The 27,574-nt window shown below is 39.9% G+C and overlaps 1 protein-coding gene across 17 annotated transcripts in view; it reads left to right on the top strand.

Annotated features, from left to right (window-relative positions):
- The window catches only part of NAV3 (neuron navigator 3), an 833,019-nt gene that overhangs the window by 675,491 nt on the left and 129,954 nt on the right, over window positions 1-27,574 (top strand). For all 17 annotated transcript variants that reach the window (XM_089674062.1, XM_089674060.1, XM_089674057.1 and 14 more), the window contains 2 exons: window positions 787-1,170; window positions 5,306-5,425. In XM_089674062.1, the coding sequence (XP_089530188.1) occupies window positions 787-1,170; window positions 5,306-5,425 (504 nt within the window). The remainder of the gene's footprint in view (window positions 1-786; window positions 1,171-5,305; window positions 5,426-27,574) is intronic.

The following is a 27,574-nucleotide window of genomic DNA, read 5'->3' as shown; positions in this document are numbered from 1 at the left end:
CCTGCTTTAAACTTATCCACAACTTTATCCCTGACCTGTCTGGTGTGTTTGTTGGCCTTCATGATGCTGTTTGTTTATTAATGTTCTCTAACAAACCTCTGAGGGCTTCACAGAACAGCTGTATTTATCAGGGGCGGACTGACCATTCGAGCACTCGGGCACTGCCTGAGGGCCTGGGGTCAATAGGGGACCCCATGAGATGCCCCTGGTACCTTTCATTGGCTTTTTCATAGGCTTTTCTGGGTGTGGGCAAGGACACAGGGGCCCCATGATCCCCTATTGCCCGGGGGCCCCGTGACTTGTCAGTCTGCCCCTGGTATTTATACACACAGGTGGACTCTATTTACTAATTTGGTGACTTCTGAAGGAAATTGGTTCCACTAGATTTTAGTTAGGGATATCAGAGAAAAAGGGGCTGAATACAAATGTATGTCACACTTTTCAGATATTTATTCGTAAAAAATTTTGAAAACCATCTATCATTTTACTTCCACTTCACAATTATGTGCCACATTGTGTTGATCTATCACATAAATCCCAATAAAATTAACTTATGTTTTTGGTTGTAGCTGACAAAATGTGGAAAATTTTAAGGGGTATGAATACTTTTTCAAGGCACTGTATCTATCTGTCTAGCAATTGTTTGGCTTTCTTGACCAAAATAAAAAAATAAACATTAGCAAAAATATAAGTTATGGTAAATATTCTGAGGGAGAAGATACTATGGCACATAATATTGTTAATACTGTTTATTGTTTACATTCTTTCCCTCTTCTTATATGACAGCACACTTGAGACAACATTTGATAGTACGGTAACGACTGAAGTAAGTGGAAGAAGTTTGCCAAGTTTGACAAATAGATCATCTGCAGTTACATGGAGACTTGGACAGTCTAGCCCAAGGCTTCAGGCAGGTGATGCCCCCTCCTTTGTTGGTGCTTTCCCTCGAAGTAACGCTGGGCGCCTTATCCATACTGACCCATCAAGGTTCATGTATACCACACCTCTTCGACGTGCTGCTGTTTCTCGCCTTGCAAACCTATCACAAGTGGAGATTTGTGAGAAGGGAAATCATGATCTGGACATGTCCTCAGAAGTGGATGTAGGAGGCTATATGAGTGATGGTGACATACTTGGAAAAAGCTTGAGAACTGATGACATAAACAGTGGGTGAGTAACTTGCATACATTTATGCATCAGAATTCATTATAAATGTCAAAGCAATGTATTTCATATTATATCATGTTATACCGTAGACACCATTAAAGCTTGTGTGGCTTGTACGATCAATGTGTTTTTGTTCCATTAATATTAATTCTGTGCGTAATTGAGCTCTGTAAAATCATTTATTTTGTCTTAAATTAAACCAATTCGTAAAGTAATGAGCTCTGGAAGGAAAGAAATTGAGTCAAAAGGCAGAAAGCGCTTTAGGAAATGTTAGACTTTAAAGGCCTTTTACACGTGGTATTTAGAAGAAATCATATGCATTTGATTTCCCTTGATATTTATCTGAATTCTCACTGAATTAAATTGCTAATAGCCAGAAGTTTCAGGTTAGAAATTCAATTTACAGACTTATCCACAAGTGGACCTTTAAAAGCTTAAAGTATGTCTAACGCCAAAACTTTATTTTATATTGGATAAAGTAGGGCGTGGTTTAAACCTTCATCTGTGTCACTTACCGGAGATTCCCTTTTCTGTCATTGTCCTGTACACATAACAGAAAAGGAGAGGAAATTTATCAAAGTGAGGGAAATCTATAAAACAGTTGTCAATGAAACAAGTGTCCTCATTGAAAGAGCTCCCCCATGTTTTATCTTGGTGACCACTATCCACCATTACATATGGAAAGTGAATCTCCCTAGAAGGCACACACTCAGCGATAAGCACCTGGCAGGAGAGTTATCCCTTTCCCACTCCAAAAAAAAAAAAAAAGAGGAAATTTTGGCTATATATACACTATACAAGTTACCATGTATTCCAGAAATATTAGTAATTTTTGGAGGCCATATATGGGCAGCATTAAGAATAAATTATTAGTGCTGCTGCCTTGCATTGCCAAGTTCTTAGGTCCAGTCCAACTTGGAAAGCAATCTACATGTAGTGCGCATGCTTTTTCTGTATTTGCATAAATCTCATGTCATGATTCAAAATATTTGGGTAGGTAAAGTGACATCTAGATAAAATTTCCTGCTTTGCCATGAATGGATCCTAGCCCCTTTATCCAAACAAAAACAGCTGTCCTCATTCCTTGATCTAGGAGAATCCCTGTAAAAGACATTTATGTCTGCAGTTGCAAAATTGTGAAATGTGAGGAAAAGATATTTAGTAGCTGGCACAAGTAATTAATACTTTTTGAACATATATTTTAAAAATATTTCATATATAAATGGTTTCTTTCAAGCTAAGAATCCTGAAATGGTGCTATATTAATCTCCCTTCACTTTAATATTTCCCCAGATACTATGGAAATGGTTCATGCTTATGTTTTCTGGCATTACAGTAAATTTTCTTGATAATTTTCTGACAACTTCTTAGCTCGGTAAAGGGGATTTATCTTGCTTTAAGTGTTCATCCTCTTTCATTTGCAATTCCATATTGGCTCTTATTGCATTTTTTAATCCCTCAACGTATTTATATTATCACCTAATTAAAGCGTTTTCCTGGCTGTTTTAACATGATAAACAGAGGATTTGGATTTAAAAAATTAGCTTCAAATCCAGGGAGCATTGTTTGGTTATTTGCATAAAACTAACACTGACCTAATGGCAAATTCATCAGACTGTCCCTATAAATCTTTGAATTTTGTAATAAATATATTTACTTATAAGCAAAGAAAGTAAAATTCATATTACTGGACAGTACAGATGGATGTATAGATTAGATTTTCCAGGATCTTGCTGATGATCAAAGGCCATTGGAACTCTACTCATTAAACTGGCTATCAAGCTGCAGTAACACTAAAGGAGATTTTAAAGCCAAAATATATGGATGACCAGCACCGTGCCTAAGGTGTTTCCTCTGTCATTAAAATAATATGTATGTTTTTAGTGAACAGAGAAAGCTAAGCTACAGTTGTGTTCAAAATAATAGCAGTCAGACATCACTAACCTGATCAATCACTGTTTTTGGTAGAAATGATATTTCTACATGGCAAATAGTAGAGTAATAGAAATCCAACAGACCCAACAGTCATGACATGCATGCTGCTGATTCTGTGTAATTGAATCACTAATTGAAAGGGGCATGTTCAAAATAATAGCAGTGTGGAGTTCTATTAGTGAGGTCATTCATTCTTTGAAAAACAGGTGGCAATTATTGCCCTTATTTATGGAAGGAAGGCAGCAAATGTTGTACATGCTGGTTACAGTGCATTTCTCTCTGAAATTCTGAGGAAAATGGGTCGTTCCAGACATTGTTCAGAGGAACAGCGTACCTTGATTAAAAATTGATTGGAGAGGGGAAAACATATAAAGAAGTGCAGAAAATGAAAATGGCTGCTCAGCTAAAATGATTGCAAATGCTTTAAAATGGCAACCAAAACCTGAAAGACGTGGAAGAAAGCGAAAAACTACCATTCGAATGGATAGAAGAATAGCCAAAATGGCAAGGACTCAGACAACAATCAGCTCCAGGAAGATCAAAGAAGGTCTAAAGTTACCTGTGAGTACTGTTACAATTAGAAGACGCCTATGTGAAGCCAAGCTATCTGCAAGAAGCCCCACTGTTGAAAAAATGACATGTGCTGAAGAGGTTACAATTTGCCAAAAAGCACATTGACTGGCTTAAAGAGAAATGGCGCAACATTTTGTGGACTGATGAAAATAAGATTGTTCTTTTTGGGTCTAGTAGCTGGAGACAGTTTGTCAGACGACCCCCAAACACTGAATTCAGCCCACAGTACACTGTGAAGACAGTGAAGCATGGTTGTGCAAGCATCATGATATGGGGATGTTTCTCATACTACGGTGTTGGGCCTATTTATTGTATACCAGGGATCATGGATCAGTTTGAATACATCAGAATACTTGAAGAGGTCATGCTACCTTATGCTGAAGAGGAAATGCCCTTGAAATGGATGTTCCAACAAGACAACGACCCCAAACACACCAGTAAACGTGTAACATCTTGGTTCCAGACCAACAAGATTGACGTTATGGAGTGGCCAGCCCAATCCCCGGATCTTAATCCAATAGAAAACCTGTGGGGTGACATCAGAAATGCAGTTTCTGAGGCAAAACCAAGAAATAGAGAAGAACTGTGGAATGTAGTCCAATCATCCTGGGCTGGAATACCTGTTCACAGGTGCCAAAAGTTGGTTGACTCCATGCAACACAGATGTACAGCAGTTCTCAGAAACAGTGGTTATACAACTAAATATTAATTAAGTGATTCAAAGGAAAGCAAAATCTTCAAACATTTTTCAGTTTATATAGTGAATGTTTCAGTTTGTAAAGAAGAATACAAACACTGCTATTTTTTTGAACAGTCTAATATTAACTTTTCTTCAATTTTTTTAGAGGGACAACACAAATTTGATATATTTTTCTTCATGTTTTGATTTGGAATAGAATGTGTAGTGTTCCCAATGCATTTGTGTATATGGAAATAAAAGCTATTAGAAGGATTTTGAGCTTTATTCACTTTTTTCAACACACTGCTATTCTTTTGAACACAACTGTATATGTTTTCTCTGGATTTGGTAGTTCCAGATCAGGGCCAGGAGCTTGAAGGTTCCAAAGTGTCTTGGGTGGGACAGAACCTTCAATCAAGTGTCCAGGCTTTGTTTGACTCTTGCAGCATGTGTGAGTGCACCAGTGTGCAGGATCAATATAAGGCAGATCTGAGCATAGCTCAGGGCAGCAGTTGGAGTTGCAGTTGCAGTTGCTGCCATTTGGGAGCAGGCCCCTATCAGGAGATCTTTTTTTTCTATCAGAAACTGTGTCCCTTATGAGGGTGACTTCTCACCTGCAGTACGGGGAAAGTCAGGACAACTACGCGGGCCTGGGAGAAATTCACAATATCTATAACTGAATATAGAGTGTTTTTTTTATTGTTTGTAATGTTCTATTTAACAGTATGTAGGGCCATATTGTTTTTAGTTTTGTATAGCGTAGGGGATGGTTTAGACCACAGTCCTTTTTTTGTGTCACTTTAGGAAGATTTCCTCTCATTTCCTGTTTCAGAGGTACAAGCAAAGGGATGTTACATCTTAGACAGTTACCACCAGAACAGGTTTACCTACTGGAAGATTTAAATCTGTGCTTTAAAGACTATTTCATTTTGATCTTTTATTCCTTGCTAGGTATTTGACAGACGGTGGACTTAACCTGTACACCAGAAGTCTTAACCGGATACCAGATCTTGCAATGTCTCGTGATATCATTCACAGAGGAGTGCATGATGTTGCTGTAGATGCTGACAGGTAATCAAAGAAATTTTCATGTTAAAAGATTTATGTTAGAGAATGATGATGTGAGATCTACTATACATATTGTTTTTATGGGTAACAATTTCCCCATTGTTTTATACACTATGCTTTAAAAAACATGTTTAATGTGTAGCATACTACAAGCACGTTCCATTCTCTTTGTACCTTTTAAAAAAAAAACAACTAAACTTATGCCTAATTACCGTAAGTGATTGTCCAGTATGTACTATTCAACTTGATTTAATTGTCTTAATCTGGTAATTCACTGTTCAAATATTGGCTAGTTCCCCAGGAATTTGCCCAGTAGATGGTGCTGTCAGCTGCCTCCCTTCCAATTGAAAAATTGAAGAATCTGGGCAGAAAAATTGTCAAATGAAAAGTAGCTGCATCCAGTCAGATGCAGCCGCTGTTCAGGCATTTTGACAGCTGATTGGGCCAGCAGTCAAAATACAATAGGCAAAGTAGATGGTATGTCCATCTGTTCTGTATAACATAGATTGAGAAATCTGTCTCTTCATTCAGTCTGCAAACTGGACAAAAAATAGTGTATGGCCAGCTTAAAGTGTTACTAAACCCAGGACCCTGCATTCACTATATCTGATCTCCCACAGTACACACTACATGGAAGTGCAATTATTTTAGTAAATATAAACTGCTAAATACCTTTTATTATCAGCAGTTAGAGCAGTCTTGTGACTTCTATCAGTGTTCAGCAGAGCACTGGTTAAAGCTTATAGGAGGAGTTTTCTTTCTGCTCTAGGAGGATGCAGAACCTCTGACTTCTGTCTGGACAGTGCTGATTGGCCCTGTGCTGATCACATGCACTCCCCCAAGAAAAAAAAAATCTCTCTAGCAATACACACCAAACTGAGCAAATGCAGAGTGTCTCCACATGATATGTATTATCAGGAGATAAGAAGGGGACACTGGAGAAGGGGGGGATCAGAGAAGTCAAGTTCCACAGTGAGCATATCAAGCATATACAGACTGATTTTACTGTTGTGGGTTTAGTAACACTTTAAGGAATATAATGATACCTGGAATCCACTATGGATTTCAGCATTGAATCTTGAATTTCTATTTGAATAATACTTCAATAATTAATTTTATGTGTTTAAACATATGGCAGTGGTTTAGATATTTTGGCACTTTCTATTGTTCTGATATCTGCTTCAAACATTATGCCACACATCAGTTGTGACATTCATCTCGTTTTCAGGCTTTTTTTCTTTTTGCAATAGCTGTCTGGCTCAGTTGTGATTAGCAATTCTCGGAAAATTGAAATTCTGTCTAGTGATTTGTTCTGTGTCACTGAGATATTCTCAATTGCTCCATTGCAGAAAGGAATAATGTGTATAAGAAATTACATGCAGTGGCTAGATTTTTAAAACATACAAGATCTGCTTAAGAAAAATACCTATTATGATTTACAAACCAATGACATTTTATTCATTTTTATTTGTTGTGTGAAACATGGACTACTGTATATGAGTGATTACATTAACCTTTACATCACCCTTCAAAAGTCAGCTGTGTGTGAAAATTCTCACTATTCCCTCTAACACACTTTAGGAGCTTTGTGTATGCTCTGACATTACCACTTCAGCTCCGGAAGGTTTTACCCCCTTCATGACCAGGCCATTTTTTACTGTTGGGCATTGCGATACTTTAACTAGCAATTGCGCAGTCTTGCAGCACTGTGCCAAAAAAATGTGTATTATTTTTCACACAAATTTCTTTTGGTGATATTTGATCACCACTGAGTTTTTTTTTATTTTCTATTATATAAAACAACAAAAAAAAAAATGTTAAAGAAAATGTTTTATATGTCTAATGCTCTAAAACATATGCAATACAAACATTCTAAAAAAATCTAATTTATTCAAAAATTTAGTCCAAAATGTATTCTGCCTTTGGTAAAAAAAAAAAAAAATCCCAGAAACTGTATATTGATTGGTTTGCATAAAAGTTATAGCCTCTACAAACTATGGTGTATATATACTGGATTTTTTTTTATGCTATTAATGATCAGCAACTTAAAGTGGGACTGTGATAGTGCAGCGAGCAAGCTGACACTACCTGACACTGGATGGAAATTGAGTAACTGACACTGACATCACCAGTGACACTAATGATGATGTGGTGATCAGTGATAATACTATGTGCTGTCACTGTAATAATGACACAGGCTGGGAAGAGGTTAACATATCTGAGTAATCAAGGGGTTAAGTGGGTGCCTAAAAAGTTTTAATGTGTGCATTATGTGTTGCTTTTTCCTAAAAATCTATTTGTTCAAGCAGGGAGAAGGGGCAAGGAGATTTGTAGTAAAAAGGGAGAAGAAACAAAAAGATTGCTCCCTCTGTACTGAGGCCTGTGTTGTTTGTCAACACAGGGCTCTGGGATGCGATTGGACACAACTGATCAGCATGTCTTGGTCAAAGATCATTGACTGAGAACTGCTGAAAAACTTCAGGTGTGTACAATCACAGTGGGATTCTGCATGCGGGGTGCACGTGTGATCTGTACCTGGAAGAGGCCTGTGACATACAGGTACAGTGCTATGCCTGTACAGGCCACCCATCCACAATACATTGTAGTACTTTAAGTGGTTAAATAAGGGAGTGCAGACTGCAAAGATGAAGTACACAAACCCACAACAACTAGTAGCCCAAGTTCATTTGTTCACTTATTTGACTGTTTTGTTTAACCACTTGCCCTCCACTGCCCGAAACTACCTGCAAAATCACATATGTGTATACAGTTGTGCTCAAAAGTTTACATACCCTGGCAGAAATTGTGAAATTTTGACATTGATATTGAAAATATGACTAATCATGCCAAAATATGCTCTTTTATTGAAGGATGATGATCATATGAAGCCATTTCTTATCAAATAGTTGTTTGGCTTCTTTTTAAATCATAATAACAGAAATCATCCAAATGCCCATGATCAAAAGTTTACATACCCTGGAATGTTTGGCCCTGGTACAGACACACAAGGTGACACACACAGGTTAACATGCCAATTAGAGGTTAATGTCCCACATCTGTAGCTTTTTAAATTGCAATTAGTGTCAGTGTATAAATAGTCAATGAGTTTGTTAGCTCTTAGATGAATGCACTGCGTAGGCTAGATACTGAGCCATGAGGATCAGAAAAGAACTGTCAAAAGTCCTGCGTAACAAGGTAATGGAACTTTATAAAGATGGAAAAGGACATAAAGGACATAAGGGGGTTTATTTACTAAAGCTGGAGAGTCCAAAATCAGACTCCCTTCTGCATAGAAACCAATCAGCTTCTAACCTCTGCTTGTTCAATGAAGCTTTGGCAATGAAACCTGGAAGCTGATTGGTTTCTATGCAGAAGTGAGTCTGATTTTGGACTCTCCAGCTTTAGTAAATAAACCCCAAGATGTCCAACGCCTTGAATATGCCAATCAGTACTGTTAAATCACCTATTAAGAAGTGGAAAGTTTGGGGATCTCTTGATACCAAGCCAAGGTCAGGTAGACCAAGAAAGATTACAGCCATAACTGACAGAAGAATTGTACGGGACTCAAAGAAAACCCACAGGAAACCTCAAAAGAAATACAGGCTGCTCTGGAAAAAGATGGTGTGGTTGCTTTTAAGGAGTACAATACGGTTATACTTGAACAAAAATGAGCTGTTTGGTCGAGGTGCCAGAAAGAAGCTTTTACTGTACCAATGCCACAAAAAAGCTCAGTTACAATATGCCTGACAACACCTTGACATGCCTAACCAGGCCTTTTTGTGTCATTAATGCAGTAAAGGCTTCTTTCTGGCACCTCAACCATGCAGCTCATTTTTGTTCAAGTGTCATCATATTGTGCTCCTTCAAAACAACCACACCATCTTTTTCCAGAGCAGCCTGTATTTCTTTTGAGGTTGCTTGTGGGTTTTTCTTTGAATCTTGGATAATTCTTCTGGCAGTTGTGGCTGCAATCTTTCATGGTCTACCTGACCTTGGCTTGGTATCAAGAGATCCCCGAACTTTCCACTTCTTAATAAGTGATTTAACAGTACTGATTGGCATATTCAAGGCTTTGGGCATCTTTGTATGTCCTTTTCCATCTTTATAAAATTCCATTACCTTGTTACACAGGACTTATGACAGTTCTTTTCTGATCCTCATGGCTCAGTATCTAGCCTAGTCAGTGCTTCCACGAAAGAGCTAACAAACTCATTGACTATTTATACACTAATTGCAATTGAAAAAGCCACAGATGTGGGACATTAACCTCTAATTGGCATTTTAACCCATGTGTGTCACCTTGTGTGTCTGTACCAGGGGTGGACTGACCATTTGGAAACTCGGGCACTGCCCGAGGGCCCGGGGTCAGTAGGGGGCCCCATGAGATGCCCCTGGTACCTTTTTCATAGGCTTTTTTGAGTTTGGGCAAGGACACAGGGGCCCCATGATCCCCTATTGCCCGGGGGCCCCATGAGCTGTCAGTCCGCCCCTGGTCTGTACCAAGGCCAAACATTCCAGGCTATGTAAACTTTTGATCATGGCCATTTGGGTGATTTCTGTTATCATTATGATTTAAAAAGGAGCCAAACAACTACAGTATTTGATAAGAAATGACTTCATATGATCATCATCCTTCAACAAAAGAGCATTTTTTTGGCATGATCAGTCATATTTTCAATATCAATGCCAAAATTTCACAATTTCTGCCAGGGTATGTAAACTTTTGAGCACACCTGTATACATGATTTTGCGCATCCGTGCCACCCTGTAGCAGTATTTCTGCTATAGAGCGGCGCGGAAGCAGTTAATATACCTAAAAGTATATATTTCAGTAGCCATACTAGGCTTCTTACTTTGCAGCTCATCTATTACAGACATTACAATGATAGAATTTTTAAGGTAATGCTCCCTATTGTATTCTCTATATTAAAGAATAAACCGATCATTGGGGAATTTAGCTGAAAGAAAGTAACTTTAAATGGCCATGATCTTATGGAAGGGGCAAAGACTACTGCAGATAAATCTTGTAGTGAAAGATATTGAAAACTGATGGGTGAATTAGCCGTCTATGTCTATCCCAAGTTAAAATATTACTTTTGGGTGCTGTTTGTCTACCGTGCATGTTCCTTGGTCCTAAAAATTATTTTAGTTGACACAGTTGTCCCAGAACATTCTACGTTCAAGCCTCTCTTGCTGGAAAGTTGTATATACCAAGGCATTTTGGATGGTAGATACTGCATATGGCTTTGTGACCGGCAAATGGTAAAAGGTCTATACAATTATTATGCAATATTTAACATATATACTTTGTTCAATAAACATTTTATTTTTATAGCTTATATTATAATATTGAGATAGTTGAGAAATCCCATTTCTGTTTCCTAGGTCCTCATTTTGTTGATGGATTGTTGGTTTCCTTAGGAGGGATAATAGTGCTTTGTTATGACTTGACTGGCTGTGGATCACTTCCTTATATTGTGGTTTTTGAGAAAAGTTTCTTTTGGATAGCAGAACAAAGTTAATTAGAGCAATATGTGTTAAATCTGATACAGTTTCTAGAATATATTTATCATGTAACCAGTACCTTTTGAAAAAAAAGTAATTTTTCTGTGCTTTCTACAGTAAGTGAGATTTTAGTTTAAGATTAGATCCTTAAAATGAGGTTTGGTTTTTGAACAAGTTATGTAAAACACTTAAGGATTTATATATTTTTTCAACCAGAAGGACAATCCTTCAGAAAAACTGGCATTAAAGCCTGACAGATTTCCTGTGATGGTGCCCCCATCAAAATAAGTGGGCCACAAGCAAGATTTATGTTACTAGCCATCTTTACGTTTATTCCCACAGTCATTAGAATGATTGTCTGTGTTCTCTGTGTTTTAACCTAAATGCAAACAGTGAGCGAGCCAGACCACAATAAAGGATTGCTCAACAATCCAATCTAATGATCATCTGTATCTGGGTCTGTTCCCACAAATGAGCATTTATGTTTGATGTCATGTCCAAAGTTTTAACGGTTTGTTATTTGTGAATATTTCTTATATGTCTAGGTTACATACAATGTGTGTGGTGGGGATATGTTTGAAAGTCAATCCTTGTGTTGGATGTGCCAACTTGAAAGAAACATTTAGGAAGAAAAGTAAACAAAGGGTCATGGGGCAGTGGTGAGGATGGGAGGTTGGAGTATTTAGGGTTTATGATAAATTCTTAATGTTTTATCACTAAGAGCCAGAAATGTATTTACATTAGAGGATTTTCACACAATTTTTATTAAAGCCGAACCACACTGCATCTGGGCACCAGAAATAAAAAATGCTATTTAAATCAGTTTTAATTTTGAAAGCAAACTCATCCATCTATCCATGTCTCCATGCTTTATTTTGCAGAGAAATCACTTTGAAAAACACCTCCTAGCATTCCTAGCCTTGGCCACCTTAAGTAAGGGCAGATGATTCATCTAGCATTTACTTCATGCAATCCCTCTGCCTTTAGCTCACTGTGACCCAAAAACACAAAATTAGGCGCTGCTCAAGTTAGGAGGCGAAGTCCAAAGTAGACCACTGTGAGTGCTGGCAGGGAGAGGGAGCTCATCGCTCCAAGCAGCAGCAATATCAGAAGTAAAGATCCATAAGCTGCCTATCAATGCAGACCCATGTGCATGAGGTGAGATGAATGGCAGCCTCAGCCCGAACTCCAGCCAGGCGTTTCACTCTGCCCCTTGAAGCTTAATCATGTTCCCCATGATTAATCCCCATAAGGTGGAGTGAAAGGTATTGAGAATTTTGTGTACTAGCATTAAGGCTTGTTTAACCACTTGCCTACAGGGCACTTATATCCCATTCCTGCCCAGGCCAATTTCCAGCTTTCAGAGCTGTCACATTTTGAATGACAATTGCGTGGTCATGCAACACTGTACCCATATGAAATTTTTATCATTTTTTTGAGACAGATAGAGCTTTATTTTGGTGGTATTTAATCACCTCTGAGTTTTTTATTTTTTCTTAAACAAACCAAAAACCACTGAAAATTTTGAAAAAAAAAGGTTTTTCTTAGTTTTTGTTATACAATTTTGTAAATAAGTTATTTTTCTCCTTCACTGAAGTGCACTAATGAGGCTGCAGTGATGGGCACTGATAGGCTGCACTGATAGACACTGATAGGTGGCACTGATGGGCACTGATGAAGAGGCACTGGTAGGTGGCACTGATGGGCATTGACAGGCATCACTGATGGGCACTGAAATGCAGCACTGATAGGTGGCACTGATAGGTGGCACTAATAGGTGGCACTGATAGGCAGCACTGACTGGCACTGTTAGGTGGCACTGACTGGCACTGTTAGGCGGCTCTGATAGGCAGCACTGATGGGCACTGATAGGCGGCACTGATGCACACTGGTAGGCGGCACTGACTGGCACTGATAGGTGACACTGGCAGCACTGATAGGTGGCTCTGACTGGCATTGATAGGTGGCACTGATGGGTGACACTGAAAGGCAGCTCAGATGGGCACTGATATGTGGCATTGATGTGCACTGGTAGGCACTGATATGTGGCATTGATGTGGCAATGATGGGCACTGGCAGGTGGCATGGATGATCACTGACAGCTGGCACTGATGGATACTGACAGGTGGCACTGCTGGGGCTACACAAATCATCAGGGCACACTGATCATCAGTGCCCTGATGATCAGTGTACATGTCCCCTCTGAGGGATGCAGATTACCTGCTCTCCTCTCCTCTCGAGCTGTCAGCGTGACAGCTCTGGAGGAGAGAAATGCCGATAACCGGCATTTCCCCATTTATATGTGATCAGCTGTGATTGGACACAGCTGATCACATGACCGAGTCAACATCTTCGGCTGTTTCCATTGATCGGTGATCCGCTGTGTCCGAGGGACACAGTGCACCACCGATCGCCGCGCTGTGCGCTCCTGGAGCAGCGCCTGCGCGGTTAGAATGGGACGATGTCATATGACGTCCTCCCAGAATGAGAGAACCACCTTGCGCCCGTCATTGTACTATATGGCGGGCGGGAGGTGGTTAATGTGTTTTTCTGCCAGAAAACTGTCCTCAAAAACGCAAAATAGAAGGGTTTTTTCTGCCTTCTAAATGCTGTGCTTAAAATATGCCTCTAAATGTCCTAATATGCATGGACAAATAGGATAACATTAGCTGCTTCTACAGGCAAACCACTAAACTCCTCTAAACCAGTGTGTATGGATTCTAAAAGTGTATCCAAACCCAAGAACAAAAGCTTAACAGGATGTGGTGGCTACATCCTTTTTTTTCCAGACCTTTTCTTTACCATTATTTTCAGCTGATGACCCTGCCCATAAAATATTTCCTGTCCTAGGGTGACAGCGCGCACTTATTGACATCATCAGACCGAAAATGCATTCGGGACTAGAGGGCCTCTCTCCAACATAACATAGGGGAAGTAGGGTCTTGCAGTCCTAACATTAGAGAGCGCACAGGACAGCATTGGATTAGGAAAGGTTCAACAAGTATTTATGCATTTATTGAACACATATATAAAACACATGTCTAAAGGTATACTGAAGGGGTCAAACAAGAAAAAAGATAGGATAATGTTTTGGGTCTACTCACACTTTAACACTACATCCCAGACAAAGCATTTCTTCTACTCCCCTACTGATCCCCAATGGATCTGCATATGCTGTGGCAACAGGGAATTGCACATAAGCTAAAAGCATAGTACCTATAGACCATAAGAGGGTAGGCTGCTGTGCAGGCATGATTTGCCCACCCTCCTGTACCTGGAGCAGTCAGGCACACATGTGCGTAAACACAATGGAAGAAAGGGCACACCAGCCTAGTGCATTACCTGAGAATAGAGTTTTTATTAAAACACCAAAATATATACTCACAAACAACTATGTGTCAAAGGCATAATAATCTCCAAAGCAACCATATCACCAGGTCAACTCCCAAATCTCGAGAAGACCCTCAGATGGCTGATGCATTTCAAGGGGTAATCCCATCTTCCTCAGAGCCAACCTTGCTTTCTACATAAACAGTCTTTATAAGCAAAAAGGTGAGATCACGTGATGTTAAACAGGCTCCTCCCATTCACATGTGTATCAACAATAATGTTTGGTGTGACTCATATGTGTATGCCTAAGTAGAAAGATGTAGAAGATATCTGTAGAAAGCTCATTCACAAGCATTTATTTTTGATAATAATACCGATTTGGGGAGATTTTCTAACCCATTGGATTGCTTCACTTACAAGAACTGGTCAGAGATAACTGCAGGTAATTATAGATAAAATTGTTGCCTACAAGCTGACCTAATCAATAAATGCAGCGCTATATTTCTAATATATGATAAGTAATAAAATAACAAATTCCACACATGCTCTGTGGAGCGCTCCAATAAATTAATGTGAGAAGAATGTCTTATGATTGACGTTAAAAGTGCAAAAGTGATAGATAATTAGTATACGGTAAATAATAATATATCAGCCTGAGATCAATAATGAGGTGAATTCTGTGACTCCAGTGATAATGAGTGAGTATACATTGCACTAACCAGACAGCGCAATGTCATATGCGTTTGAGTAATCAGACCACTCCTGGTCCTCTGGATCTGCAAAAGTGAGAATCAAGGGATCATCTGGCAAACCACCGAAAGACAGGTAATCAGATTATCATCACTCTCCAGGTATCAGGAATACTCATCCATCCAGCAGGGGGATCACTCTCCATGTGACAGGAATCAAATCCAACCAGCAGGGAGATCACTCACAATGGTATGTATGGAGCAGGAAAAGAATCCACCTTGAAAGCAGGGGGGGGGCTCGCAATAAACCGAGCCCAAGCAGAAAACTCTGATAGTGTAGTAATTTATTGATAAGATCAAAGCATATCCAAGTATAAAACTACACTCACATCTGGTAAACAGTAATTAAGATGGCCGCTGGCCTTCCATGTGGCCTGTGCGGCGTGACGTCACCAACCAGGCTCCTCCCTAACGTGTTTCGTGCCCATGCACGTTTTGATAACGTGCACGGGCACGAAACGCATTAGGAAGGAGCCCGGTCTGATTACTCAAACGCGCATGATATTGAGCTGTCTGGTTAGTGCAATGTATACTCATGCATTATCACTGGAGTCACTGAATTCACCTCGTTATTGATCTTGGACTTATATATCATTATTTTCTGTATACTAATTATCTATGTCACTTTTGCACCTTTAACGTCAATCATAAGACGTTCTTATCACATTAATTTATTGGACACTCCACAGCGCATGTGTGGAATTTGTTATTTTATTACTTATCATACAGTATATTAGAAATATAGCACTGCATTTATTGATTAGTCTTATATGGAGGTTCAGAGGTTTTGCCTTTATGCCAGCTGCTTTAAATTGTCATTACCTAGCGCTCGTATACCCATTGATATATTTTTACAAGCTGACCTATTTGGTGGATACCATGACAGGGGGTACCTGTAGATGGGTTGATGTCTTTTCAAGAATAGCAAGCTGTGAGATGGGTACATTCTTAAAAACATTGGTATCCAATACATTGTGAACATACAACTTGGATGATGAGAAGATCTCTTTTCCTAATGAAAAAAGAGAAGAACTGGCTGAATTACATAAACATGACATAATAAGTTAAAAACAATTGTGTTTTATAATAAGCTCTTCTAACAACCAAACCAAGAAAGATGCTTTTTTAAAAAGATAATCATACTATAAACAGACTCATTTATTATTATCACAGGTACTTATATAGCGGCATCAATTTACGCAGCACTTTACATATATATTGTACATTTACATCAGTCACTAACCCTCAAGGGGTGTACAATCTAAGGTCCCTAAATTACATTGATATATACGCATACTAGAGCCAACTTAAACAGGATCCAATTAACCTACTAGTATGTCTTTAGAGTGTGGGAGGAAACCGGAGTACCCGGAGGAAACCCACGCAGGCACAGGGAGAACATGCAAACTCCAGGCAGGTGGTGCCATGGTTGGGATTTGAACTGATGGTCCTAGTACAGCCAGGTGGAAGTGCTAACCGTTTAGCCACTGTGCTGCTTTTGACTGTGTAGAAGGGTTTAGAGACCGCGTATGAATACCACCAGGACTAGAGTTGTACATACAGTATTTGTATTAATTCTGCACAATGATTTACTAAAGGAACATTGACTGTGAACTTTGCAAGTACAGTTGCACTCATTTTCCCCAGAGCTTAGTATGTAAAGCTCTGCTGATTTCCATCATCCAGTCCTGTGCAAGTAAATTGTTTTTTTTTCCTTGCAACTGATTAGGTATTCTTTGCAAAGTTAAGCTTTACCACATTAAAATGTACTAAGGAGAAAGAGTGCGACTACACTTGCAAAGCACACTTGTTTGCCTTTAGTAAATCAACTCCAGTCTGTTTTGCAGTTGATATCACCATATGTTTGACTTTACTTCTGTTTATTGACATATATACATATCTGATTCACAAAGATCCGAGTTAATAGAGCAGAATATCTACAGTTATTATAGTAACATGTGGATACCTTATATCTTTCCAGAACAGCTGAACAAAAGGCATTTCTCAATTTCCAAATAGATCACTACAGCTTCCGCTTTGTACTAAACTGTGAAATCTGTTCTAGACAGTTACAAATGGTTTGCATTTACTAATACATATGTACACTGTAGGAGTCAGATAAATATTTGTTAGCATTACGGCTTATCTGTATTTTGTTTTTATCCTGAAACCGACAAAAAATTACAGACAGTGAAGAATTTATCTAGAATGACTGATTGCAGTTCAAAACGTGTCTAATTAAAAAATGTTTGTGTATGAAATGTTACTGTTGCTTTGTTGTGTTGTATTTTATTATACTGACGTGAGCCTTAAAAACTTCTCATGGTTTAGATATACACATGGTGCAGATTTTGGGAATGTTTGTGTTCTCTAAGTCCTGGACTCACATTGAACTCAGTTATGGTTAGCCTGCAGGCCGTGTGTCAAAATCAATTGAAATATTTGGTATGTAATCCGAAAGAAAAGTATATTGCTTATCTTATTCATATATTATTTACATCGAGACAGCCTCTTAGTAGGCGTGTGCAAATCGTATAGCAATGGCCTATTAAATTTAGTGACCAGCCTCATGATAGGAAAAAACATAAGTATCAGTATGTAACCCTACATCTGGTTTATGTATATGATTAGTCAAGATGTCCAGATCCCATTACCGAAATGAAGATAGTTTTGTACCACAGTCCACGAAACCAAAACCTAGCTGAATTAAAGCAAGATAGTGTCTGGTTACTGGCAGCAAAATATCTAAACTACTTGTTTATTGTAAGCTCCAAGGAGCAGGGCCCTACTAACCCTCTTGTATTGAACTGTATTGTCTCCCGTTATAATGTGAAGCGATGAGCAAACTGTTGGCGCTGTATAAATCCTGAATAATAATATTAATATTTTATAGTGAAATACAAGGTTATTTGGTGATGGAATGTACTTTCTATGCCAAATTTAGCATACATGTACTATCCTAATGAAAACAATAGATTCCATACAGTCTCTAATAACATTAAACAGCTACAATGCCCCTGGTAGCAAACGATCATGTGACGTTTTCCCTTGCCCTTCTGAGGATTTACCCCCCCCCCCTTCCTGACCAGTCCATTTTTGTGTTACGATTTTGTGTTACTTTAACTGACAATTGCGCAGTCATGCAACACTGAACCAAAATTAAATTTACATCCTTTTTTTCCCCACAAATAGAGCTTTCTTTTGGTGGTATTTGATCGCCAAATTTTGAGAAAAATACAATATTTTTGACTTTTTTCTAATAAACATGTCCAATAAAACATTTTTAAAAAATCAAATTGCGTCATAAATTTAGGCCAAAATGTATTCTGCTACATGTTTTTGCTAACTGAAATCCTAATACATGCAAATTAACTGGTTTACGTGAAAGCTATAGCGTTTACAAATATATATATATATATTTATATATATATATGTATATATATACTGGAATTTTTTTTTTTTTTACTAGTAATGGCGGTGATTATCGACTTATAGTGGGACTGCAGCGGGCATTCTGACACTGGGGAGAACTGACTTGGTGTCACTGGGGATGTCAGTGACACCAATACAGTAATCAGTGCTAGTAAAAAGTAATGACACTGTACTAATGGCACTGGGCAGGAAGGGATTAACATGTGGGGCGATCAAAGGGTTAACTGTGTGCTGTGTGCAGTTTTGTGTTTTGTCCTGTGTGTGTGCTTCACTGTAAACACACTACTTTGCATGGCTGTGCTATGCACAGCTATGCAAAGCAGTGTTCAGGAGCTGACAGTTTGTAAACAATACAGTTCTCCCCCCCCCATCGAAGTTGCTTGGCAATCACCGGGTGCCGGAGAGTAATCACCGACAGGGACTCGGTGATTGACAGCCAAGGCCACGAATGGTGGCGTGGGTAGGGCGCGTGCGTGCCTCGCGCAAGCCTCCTACCCGGAACTGACAAATCACGTATATATATGTGATTTTGCGTACCTGTGCCGCCCTGTAGTAGTACTTCTGCTATAAGGCGGAAGGAAAGCAGTTAAAGGAGATCTATGGTCACAGCTTACTCTTTCATTTTAAAACATCAGCATTGTAATACAATACTAAGAATGGTTGATTTTGTTTGTCTAATATAAGCTTACTTGAAAAATCTCCTTGTATTTGTTGTGAGTGCTGCCTGTCTGCTGACCATCTCTTTCTACAAATTCCTGAATTATCTGCATGCTTCACAACTTTTACTCTGCTGTTTACTTTTAATTTCTAAGAACTACATATTCCATGGTATCTTACTGCCTTCTGAAGCTCCTCCTCTCATCACTTCTGTAGTTCAGAAGGCAGACTCTGTGAAATGTGTGACACAGCAGTGCTACTCAAAGGGCATAGTGAATACCTGGCAGAAAAGTCAAGGAAGTAAATGTACGGGGATCTTCACAAACTTCAAAAATGGCAAAATTGTTTAAATAGAAGTATGCTAGAAATAATTGAAACACAATTTGGAAAAGAGTATGTGATGTTACATTTTATCAGTAGATTTAAAGTGGTATTAAACCCAAAATTATTCAGATTATATTGCAGTTTTCCAATTCTTAGATGTCATGGCTGCATTAGTTTTACTTTTTAGGCATTCTTATGTTTAGTTTCACCTGGTGAAATTGCCAGTAAGTCTGTTGTTTTTCAACAGAACAATGTGCCCTGCAGATGTAGCAGTTTAATGGTTGGGACAAACCATTTACTACTGACAGTGGTGCCTACAGTGGTCAGCTTCTATTCATTTATGTAAAAACTTTATTCCAAAAAGAACAAAACGGTTGCTGTAACTGTTTAAACAGGGTTAGCTGGAGTTTGGCATTAACTTAAGTGTGTCTAAATCTGCTAGTACATCTAATACTTCCCTCCTCCCCAGACTGACAACGCTGCTGTTTGATGGTGTTTCTATTTTTTCTTCACCCAAGGTGTAGGCATGCTAATAGAGGAAGTGTGTTACTGGCCAGACCACCAGATGAAAACAGAGGGAAAAAAAGACTAAAAAAGAAAACTAATGCAGCCACCACTAATGCATTTTTGGTTTTGGGTTTAGTACCGCATTAAGTCATATGAGGCTACTTGGGAGCAAAACGTTTTAATAATGACAGACATTCGGTGCTTTGCTCAAAAGAATCATGAGATTTGTTAGCATTGATAAGGAAAGGAAAGTAGTAAAATGCTAAGTGCCATGCCCATAATACAACGGTCTCCCGATTTTCTAAGCAAAGGACCAGACCGTCCTTCAGACTTTTTAGTGGTCCGGACTGTGGCCAGTGCAAGTACAAAATACCCTGGTGTCAATGGGAGTAAAAAACTGCCTTATTGTTGGTATCAGGGGAAGGAATAGTGCCCCATCATTGGTATCAGTGGGAGGTACGGTGTCACATCATTGGTGTCAGTGGGAGAAATAGTGCCCCATCATTGGTATCAGTGGGAGGTACGGTGTCACATCATTGGTGTCAGTGGAAGAAATAGTACCCCATCATTGGTTTTAGTGTTAGGAATAGTGCCCCAACATTGATGTCAATGAAATGAATAGTTCCCCATCATTGGTGCCAGTGGAAGGAATAGTCAACAAGGAAGAATGTCACCAGCGCACCAAGGATCACCAATATGGGTCCAAAAGCTTTAATGAGCGATCACACAGTTACAGCAAGGCAACATTTCGGAGTCTCACAGGACCCCTTCATCAGGCATGTGACAAATTGTGGCAGAAACTGGAAAACTATTTAAGCAAACCATTCACCAATCAGTGTGAAGTAAAAATATGAAGTCATATTCCCAGCAAAAATGCATTAGGATCAATGTAAACAATAAAATTATATACTGCAATAACATCATACACTGCAAAAATAAATAAAGCATGAAAAAAAGCCATTTTTCAAAGGGCGTTGGGATTGTACACTTGCATAGTGGAAGGAATAGTGTCCCATCATTTGTGTCAGTGGGAGGAATAGTGCCCCATCATTGGTGTCAGTGGGAAGAATAGTGCCCCATCACTGGTGTCAGTGGAAGAAATGGTGCCCCGTGATTGGTATCAGTGGCAAGACTAGTTCCTCATCATTGGTGTCAGTGGGAGGAATAGTGCCCCATCATTGGTGTCAGTGGAAGAAATGGTGCCCCATGATTGGTATCAGTGGGAAGAATAGTTCCTCATCATTGGTGTCAGTGGGAGGAATAAAGCCCCATCATTGGTGTCAGTGGAAGAAATGGTGCCCCGTGATTGGTATCAGTGGCAAGACTAGTTCCTCATCATTGGTGTCAGTGGGAGGAATAGTGCCCCATCATTGGTGTCAGTGGAAGAAATGGTGCCCCATGATTGGTATCAGTGGGAAGAATAGTTCCTCATCATTGGTGTCAGTGGGAGGAATAGTTCCTTGTATCAGTGGGAGGAATGGTGCTCCAAGGGCCAGATAAAAGCAAGCACAGGACCGCAGTTTGGAAACCACTGTCATAGAAGCTAATAAGAATTTTTATGACCCTGGACTGACATCAGGAAAGTTAAATCTGATTGGTTGCTATGGGTTGATGCACTTTGTGAATGATTGAATATGCCAGTGTGGCATAAAGCTGGAAGCGTATTATTTTATCATTGTAGCTATCCACCATGTGGTATATGAAGTGTACAGTTATTCTAATTTGTCATTTCCATGAATATATGGGTGTAAAGTGTTTGCATTGCATATCTTGACTATGATATATGACTAAAAAACCCTGCCCTTGGCTGTATGTACAGAGAAATGACCCTGTCAAATGGTTTTCTATATTAAGCCTTAGAAAACACACAGGGGACTAAAAATATGTTGCAAAAAGAATTGCTTAGAGCACTGTGGAACGTTAGGCTCTGCAAAAATGAAGAATGCATCACAATATTACAGTATTTTTTTCCTATTGGTTGAACTTATTAAATATGTAACTATGAGTTGACCCTTGAAACACAGGATAAATTAAAAAAAGTAAGCAGAAACAATATAAATTAGCATTTTCAAATTACTAAAGCCAAGCTGTGATATTAAAGCATAAATTCACAATTTTATCAAAAATCTCTTACCTGCATGTACTGTACAGTAAGTAATCATTACACAATAAGAGATGCTAACATTAGCTTTCAGTTGGTGTCTAACAGCTTGACAAAATTTGCCTCCACTTGGCTGGCAGGCTGCTAAGATGCTGCAGTAGGAAGTATAGGGAAAATAGTTAAGATCTTTGTGCCAGAAAATATGAAGATTCATTTCCCCACAGTGCTTACAGCTATAAACGGTGCCACCTCCCCTTCCCTCCCCCTCTCTGTTGGGGTCCTCCAGGGCTCTGTCCTTGGACCCCTTCTCTTCTCCATCTACACCTCCTCCCTTGGCAAACTCATACACTCCCATGGCTTCAACTACCACCGCTACGCTGATGACACTCAAATTTACCTCTCCACCCCTCACCTCACCCCCACATTCTCCACCCGCATCACTCACCTCCTAAACGACATCTCTGACTGGATGTCGCTCCATTTCCTCAAGCTTAACCTGTCTAAAACTGAGCTTCTCGTCTTTCCCCCTCCCCACCCCCCCATCCTATCCGTCACTACCAACAACACCACCATCAATCCCGCCCTGCAAGCCAAAGTCCTTGGTGTCATTCTGGACTCAAACCTTTCCTTCCAACCTCATGTCAAATCACTTACAAACACATGCAGGCTCCACCTTCGCAACATCGCCAAATTACGCACCTCCTTACCCCAGACACCACTAAACTACTCGTACACTCCCTGATTATCTCACGTCTGGACTACTGCAACTCCCTCCTCACCGGCCTACCCCAGTGCAGGCTCTCCCCGCTTCAGACCATCCTGAACTCAGCGGCCAGACTCATCCACCTCACCAGCCGCTCCACCTCTGCCACGCCCCTCTGCCTATCCCTCCACTTGCTCTCGATTGCCCAGCGCATCAAATTCAAACTACTCACTCTGACCTACAAAGCTATTCACAACACTGCCCCTAACTACCTCACCAACCTGATTCCCAGGTACCACCCTACCTGTACCCTTTGCTCTTCACAGGACCTCCTTCTATCTTGCTCCCTGGTCTCCTCCTCCCACGCATGACTGCAAGACTTCTCCAGGTCTTCCCCCATCCTCTGGAACTCACTACCCCAATCCATCAGACTGTCACCTTCCCTTCTCACCTTCAGGCACTCCCTGAAAACCCACCTCTTCAGGGAAGCCTACCCCACCCTCACCTAAGAGCCGTTCTCCTTCATTCCTCCTACCACTCCATCCCCCACAGCCACTTACTCCTGTACCACTACCCCCTCCCTCCTAAATTGTAAGCTCGAAAGAGTAGGGCCCTCTAACCCCTCGTGTGCTGTTTATTGTTGCTGTACTGTTTCATGTATTGTCCCCCCTCTATTGTACAGCGCTGAGCAAACCCTTTGGCGCTATATAAACTCGATGTAATAATAATAATAAAGGAGAATGTTTTAGGCTAGGTTCACACTTGTTCTGTCTCTCCAATCTAAGCATTGATAGTGTGTTCTCTGTAACTTACAGTTGACATGAGATAGCGATAACTTCAACCTCAGTTGGATATCACAGTCAGTGACTCAATCCATAAGACATCTTGTAGATCTTGTGAAGTTTATTCCATAAACTGAGAGAATCTTACAACAATCAACATTCGATAGGCCAGAAGATCATGTTTCCTGCTTCATGACGTGAGGCTAGAGCTGCAATGCATTTCTGGGAAAGGGGTGGGCTATCTATACAGCATTAACTAAACCAAAGGACAGGGAGGAGCAGAAACAAAATATAGAAACACTTAAAGGCATATGACAGTCAATATGACAGTCATGTGAAACATGACAACACTGCTGTGATACAGTTTTGATCTGACTTTCAGTGTGATTATATAGTACTACTTAGATGCAACTTGGATGCAATTTTGATAAGATTTATATATTCTATGGGGCCAAAATTGCACTGGAATTGCAATTAGTACAGGAACCTTTTCCAAAATCACTGTGTGCTGAGTTGCATTGATGTGAACGGGCACCATTGAAAACAATGTGATTTCTTTTATCAGGTGATTCTGTGCGACTCAAGTTGCATCTGAAATCCTTAAAAAAGCGAATTTACTGCTTCATCAGAATATGTAAATTATTTAGCATGTATAGTGTAGGCATGGGTTCACTTCAGATAACTCTGTGAAGCTCTTCTCATTGGATGAGAGCTTAAATAACCCGAGAAAAACAAAAAGACAAACAAAAGGACATAAGGAACTTTTCACAAAACCCCCTCAATAACCAAAAGCTAGGTTGATCACCTAGTAACTTTGTGAAAAAAAAATAAATATGCCTAATAGAATGCCACAGGTTTTGAGGGTTCTAAAACCTGAGGGTGTCTACATTCTGGATGAGTCACATTCTGCCACCACTAGGAGTAAGGCTCACACAAGGATTGAATGGGGCCACAGGGTGCATGCATTGTAAGAAAAGGGTTTTTTTCTATAAAAAAGGCAGCAGGGTGCTAGGAGAGGTCACACAATGAATATATTGATAACGTATTTTACATGGCAGGCTGAACTGGAGGAGTGAGGACATTACTAAAGATCAAGTTGTCCTGAAGTACTGCAAAACATGAAACGTTAAGAGTACTTGAACAGCCAAGCTAAGTAATGATGATCTAAGCAGGGGCGGACTGACCATTTGGAAACTCGGGCACTGCCCTAGGGCCCGGGGTCAGTAGGGGGCCCCATGAGATGCCCCTGGTACCTTTTTTATAGGCTTTTTTGAGTTTGGGCAAGGACGCAGGGGCCCCATGATCCCCTATTGCCCGAGGGCCCCATGAATTGTCAGTCCGCCCCTGGATCTAAGTTAAAGTGTTAAAACCTAAAAACAAAAACAAAACCTAAAAACAAAATATATATTGCAGCTTAACAATTCTTAGATGTGGTGGCTGCTTTGTTTTTGTTTAAGCTTTTCCCCTTTATTTTCACTTGGTGAAAATAAAGCCAGTAAGTATGTTATTTATCAACTTTCTTTAACAGACCACACTGTCCAGCAAAAGTGGCAGTTATAGGGTTAAGAAAAACATTTACCACTGGCAGGGGTGCTTACAAAGGTCATCTTTTATTTATTTATGCAAAACCTTTATTCATAAGGGAAAAGAAAACTGTTGCTGTAACTGCTTAAAAATGCAACCATTGGAGTTCTGCTTTATTTATTTTTTTTGTTAAGTCCATCTAAATCTGCTAGTGCATCTAGCATTACCCTCTCCCCAGATTGACAAAGCTGATGTCCAAAGGTGTATCCATTGCTCCTCCATCTATTGCAGAGACACCCTAATACAGGAAGTGTGTTACTGTTCGGATCGCTAGGTGAATCTAAAGGAAAAAAGCCTAAGAAAATAAAATTAATCCAGATGCCACAGTTAAGGATTGGTAAGGTGCAATCAGGGGCAGACTGACAACTCATGGGGCCCCCAAGGAATAGGGGATCTTGGGGCCCCTGTGTTCTTGCCCAAACTCAAAAAAGCCTATGAAAAAGGTACCAGGGGCATCTCATGGGGCCCCCTACTGACCCTGGGCCCTCGGGCAGTGCCCAAGTTTCCAAATGGTCAGTCCGCCCCTGGGTGCAATATATATTCATAATGCTGATGTCCAAAGGTGTCTCCATTACTCTTCTATCTATAGTGAAGACACTCTAAGACAGGAGGTGTATTACTGTTTGGATCACTGGGTGAAACTAAAGGGAAAAAACACCTAAAAAAGAAAACTAATGTAGACACCACATTTAAGGATTGGTAAGCTGCAATATATAAATTTTTGGTGTCAGATTTAATACCCCTTTAAATTAGAGCAATGACATGAGACTACAAGTATTATAAGTTGTAATAAGATGTATTCTTGTGGAGCGTTGTCGTTTGTCATCACTCAGAAATCATTTTGCTAGGTTGTACTTTTCTTATTCAACATAAAGGTCTCATATTATTCGTCTTGTTCAGTGTTTCTTCAAATCTAACATAGTGAAGGCAAGGCATGATGTATCTTATTAGATTCATAATTGTTAGGTGTCAGTTCTTTTGAGTCATGCATTTTGCGCTGACATGAACAGTTGTGGCTTTGCAATATGACGATCTCATATTTATTAAAACAAGAATTATTGTTTGTCATTGCTTCAGATGTACTGTTTATTCAGTGTGGTCCATAATGACACGTATTAGATTTCTAAGACATTTTATACAGTACTAAGAATTTTAAAAAGGGATGTCGAATGAACTGACAGCGACACAATCAGAGAGTAAACTCTCAGTCTCGGTTACGTTTTTTTCTCTTTACCGATTCTGGCTAAAGCACAGAGTTATCTTAGAATGTAACATACTGAGGGCACAGCAGTCAGAACAATTTAATATTACACTTGAGCAGTTTTAAAAGCGCTTTTATTTTGGGGAACAGATTCATCTGAAAAAACAGCTGTCGTTCATTTAGATACTTATTTTTGGTTCAAGGAGTATAGTGAAAAATAGGAGTTACACTTTCAGTTGCTGTTCTAATTAATTTAAATACATTTTCATACTTGAGATAGAATGCATATTATTGAGGAGCTCATAAAATATTATTTGATAATCTGTCCCTAAGATTATCAGATGCAACTGCCTCAAGTAATGGCATCATTATGAATAGTTTTTCAACCGAATAACATTTTGTTTGTCATTAAAGAGAAACTACAGTGTGGTTTCAGGGCGCTCATAACGAGGTATTGTTGTAATGTTAAGTTTTTAATGTGACTTGCTGTTTAAATGCCTAATTTTCAAATGTGTAGACTTAACCTTTATTGTGTAGCTCCCTCTAGTGTAGATAATTTGTTGAGTGCAGTTAGAGGCTTGCTAGAAGCCTGGGTTTAGACCAGCAATGGGCAAACTACGGCCCGCGGGCCGTATACGGCCCGGCGGACCTTTTAATCCGGCCCGCGGAGCTAGGCTCCCGCAAGGCCAGTGGTCGGCAAGCCGCGGCTCTTTACAAATTTAGATGCGGCTCTCCTGTGTGCCGGGCGCCCGCTCCCCTCCCTCCTCTCCTCCTCTCCCCTCCCTCCTCTCCTCCTCTCCCCTCCCCTCCTCTCCTCTCGGATGGCCGCCCCCCCTCTCGGATGGCCGCCCCCCTCCCTCCTCTCGGACGTCAGGACTCTGCAGCTGTCAGGATGTAGGCGGGGCAGCGTGACGAACTCCTCTCACAGTCCTCCCTGAAGACCAGAACGGCGCGGGAATACGAGAGGAACGCGCGGACCAAAGGTAAGTGAATTGACACAGGGGGGGGACTTACTATATGGGGGATGAATTACTATATGGGGGACTTACTATATGGGGAATGAATTACTATATGGAGGACTTACTATATGGGGAATGAATTACTATATGGGGGACTTACTATATGGGGAATGAATTACTATATGGAGGACTTACTATATGGGGAATGAATTACTATATGGGGGACTTACTATATGGGGAATGAATTACTATATGGGGGACTTACTATATGGGGAATGAATTACTATATGGAGGACTTACTATATGGGGAATGAATTA

The sequence above is a fragment of the Staurois parvus genome, unplaced genomic scaffold, assembly GCF_062004578.1.
Source record: "Staurois parvus isolate SC_StPar_1 unplaced genomic scaffold, SC_StPar_1.0 ptg000147l, whole genome shotgun sequence".
NCBI classification, from domain to species: domain Eukaryota; kingdom Metazoa; phylum Chordata; class Amphibia; order Anura; family Ranidae; genus Staurois; species Staurois parvus.
This window is presented reverse-complemented; position numbering and strand designations above follow the sequence as displayed.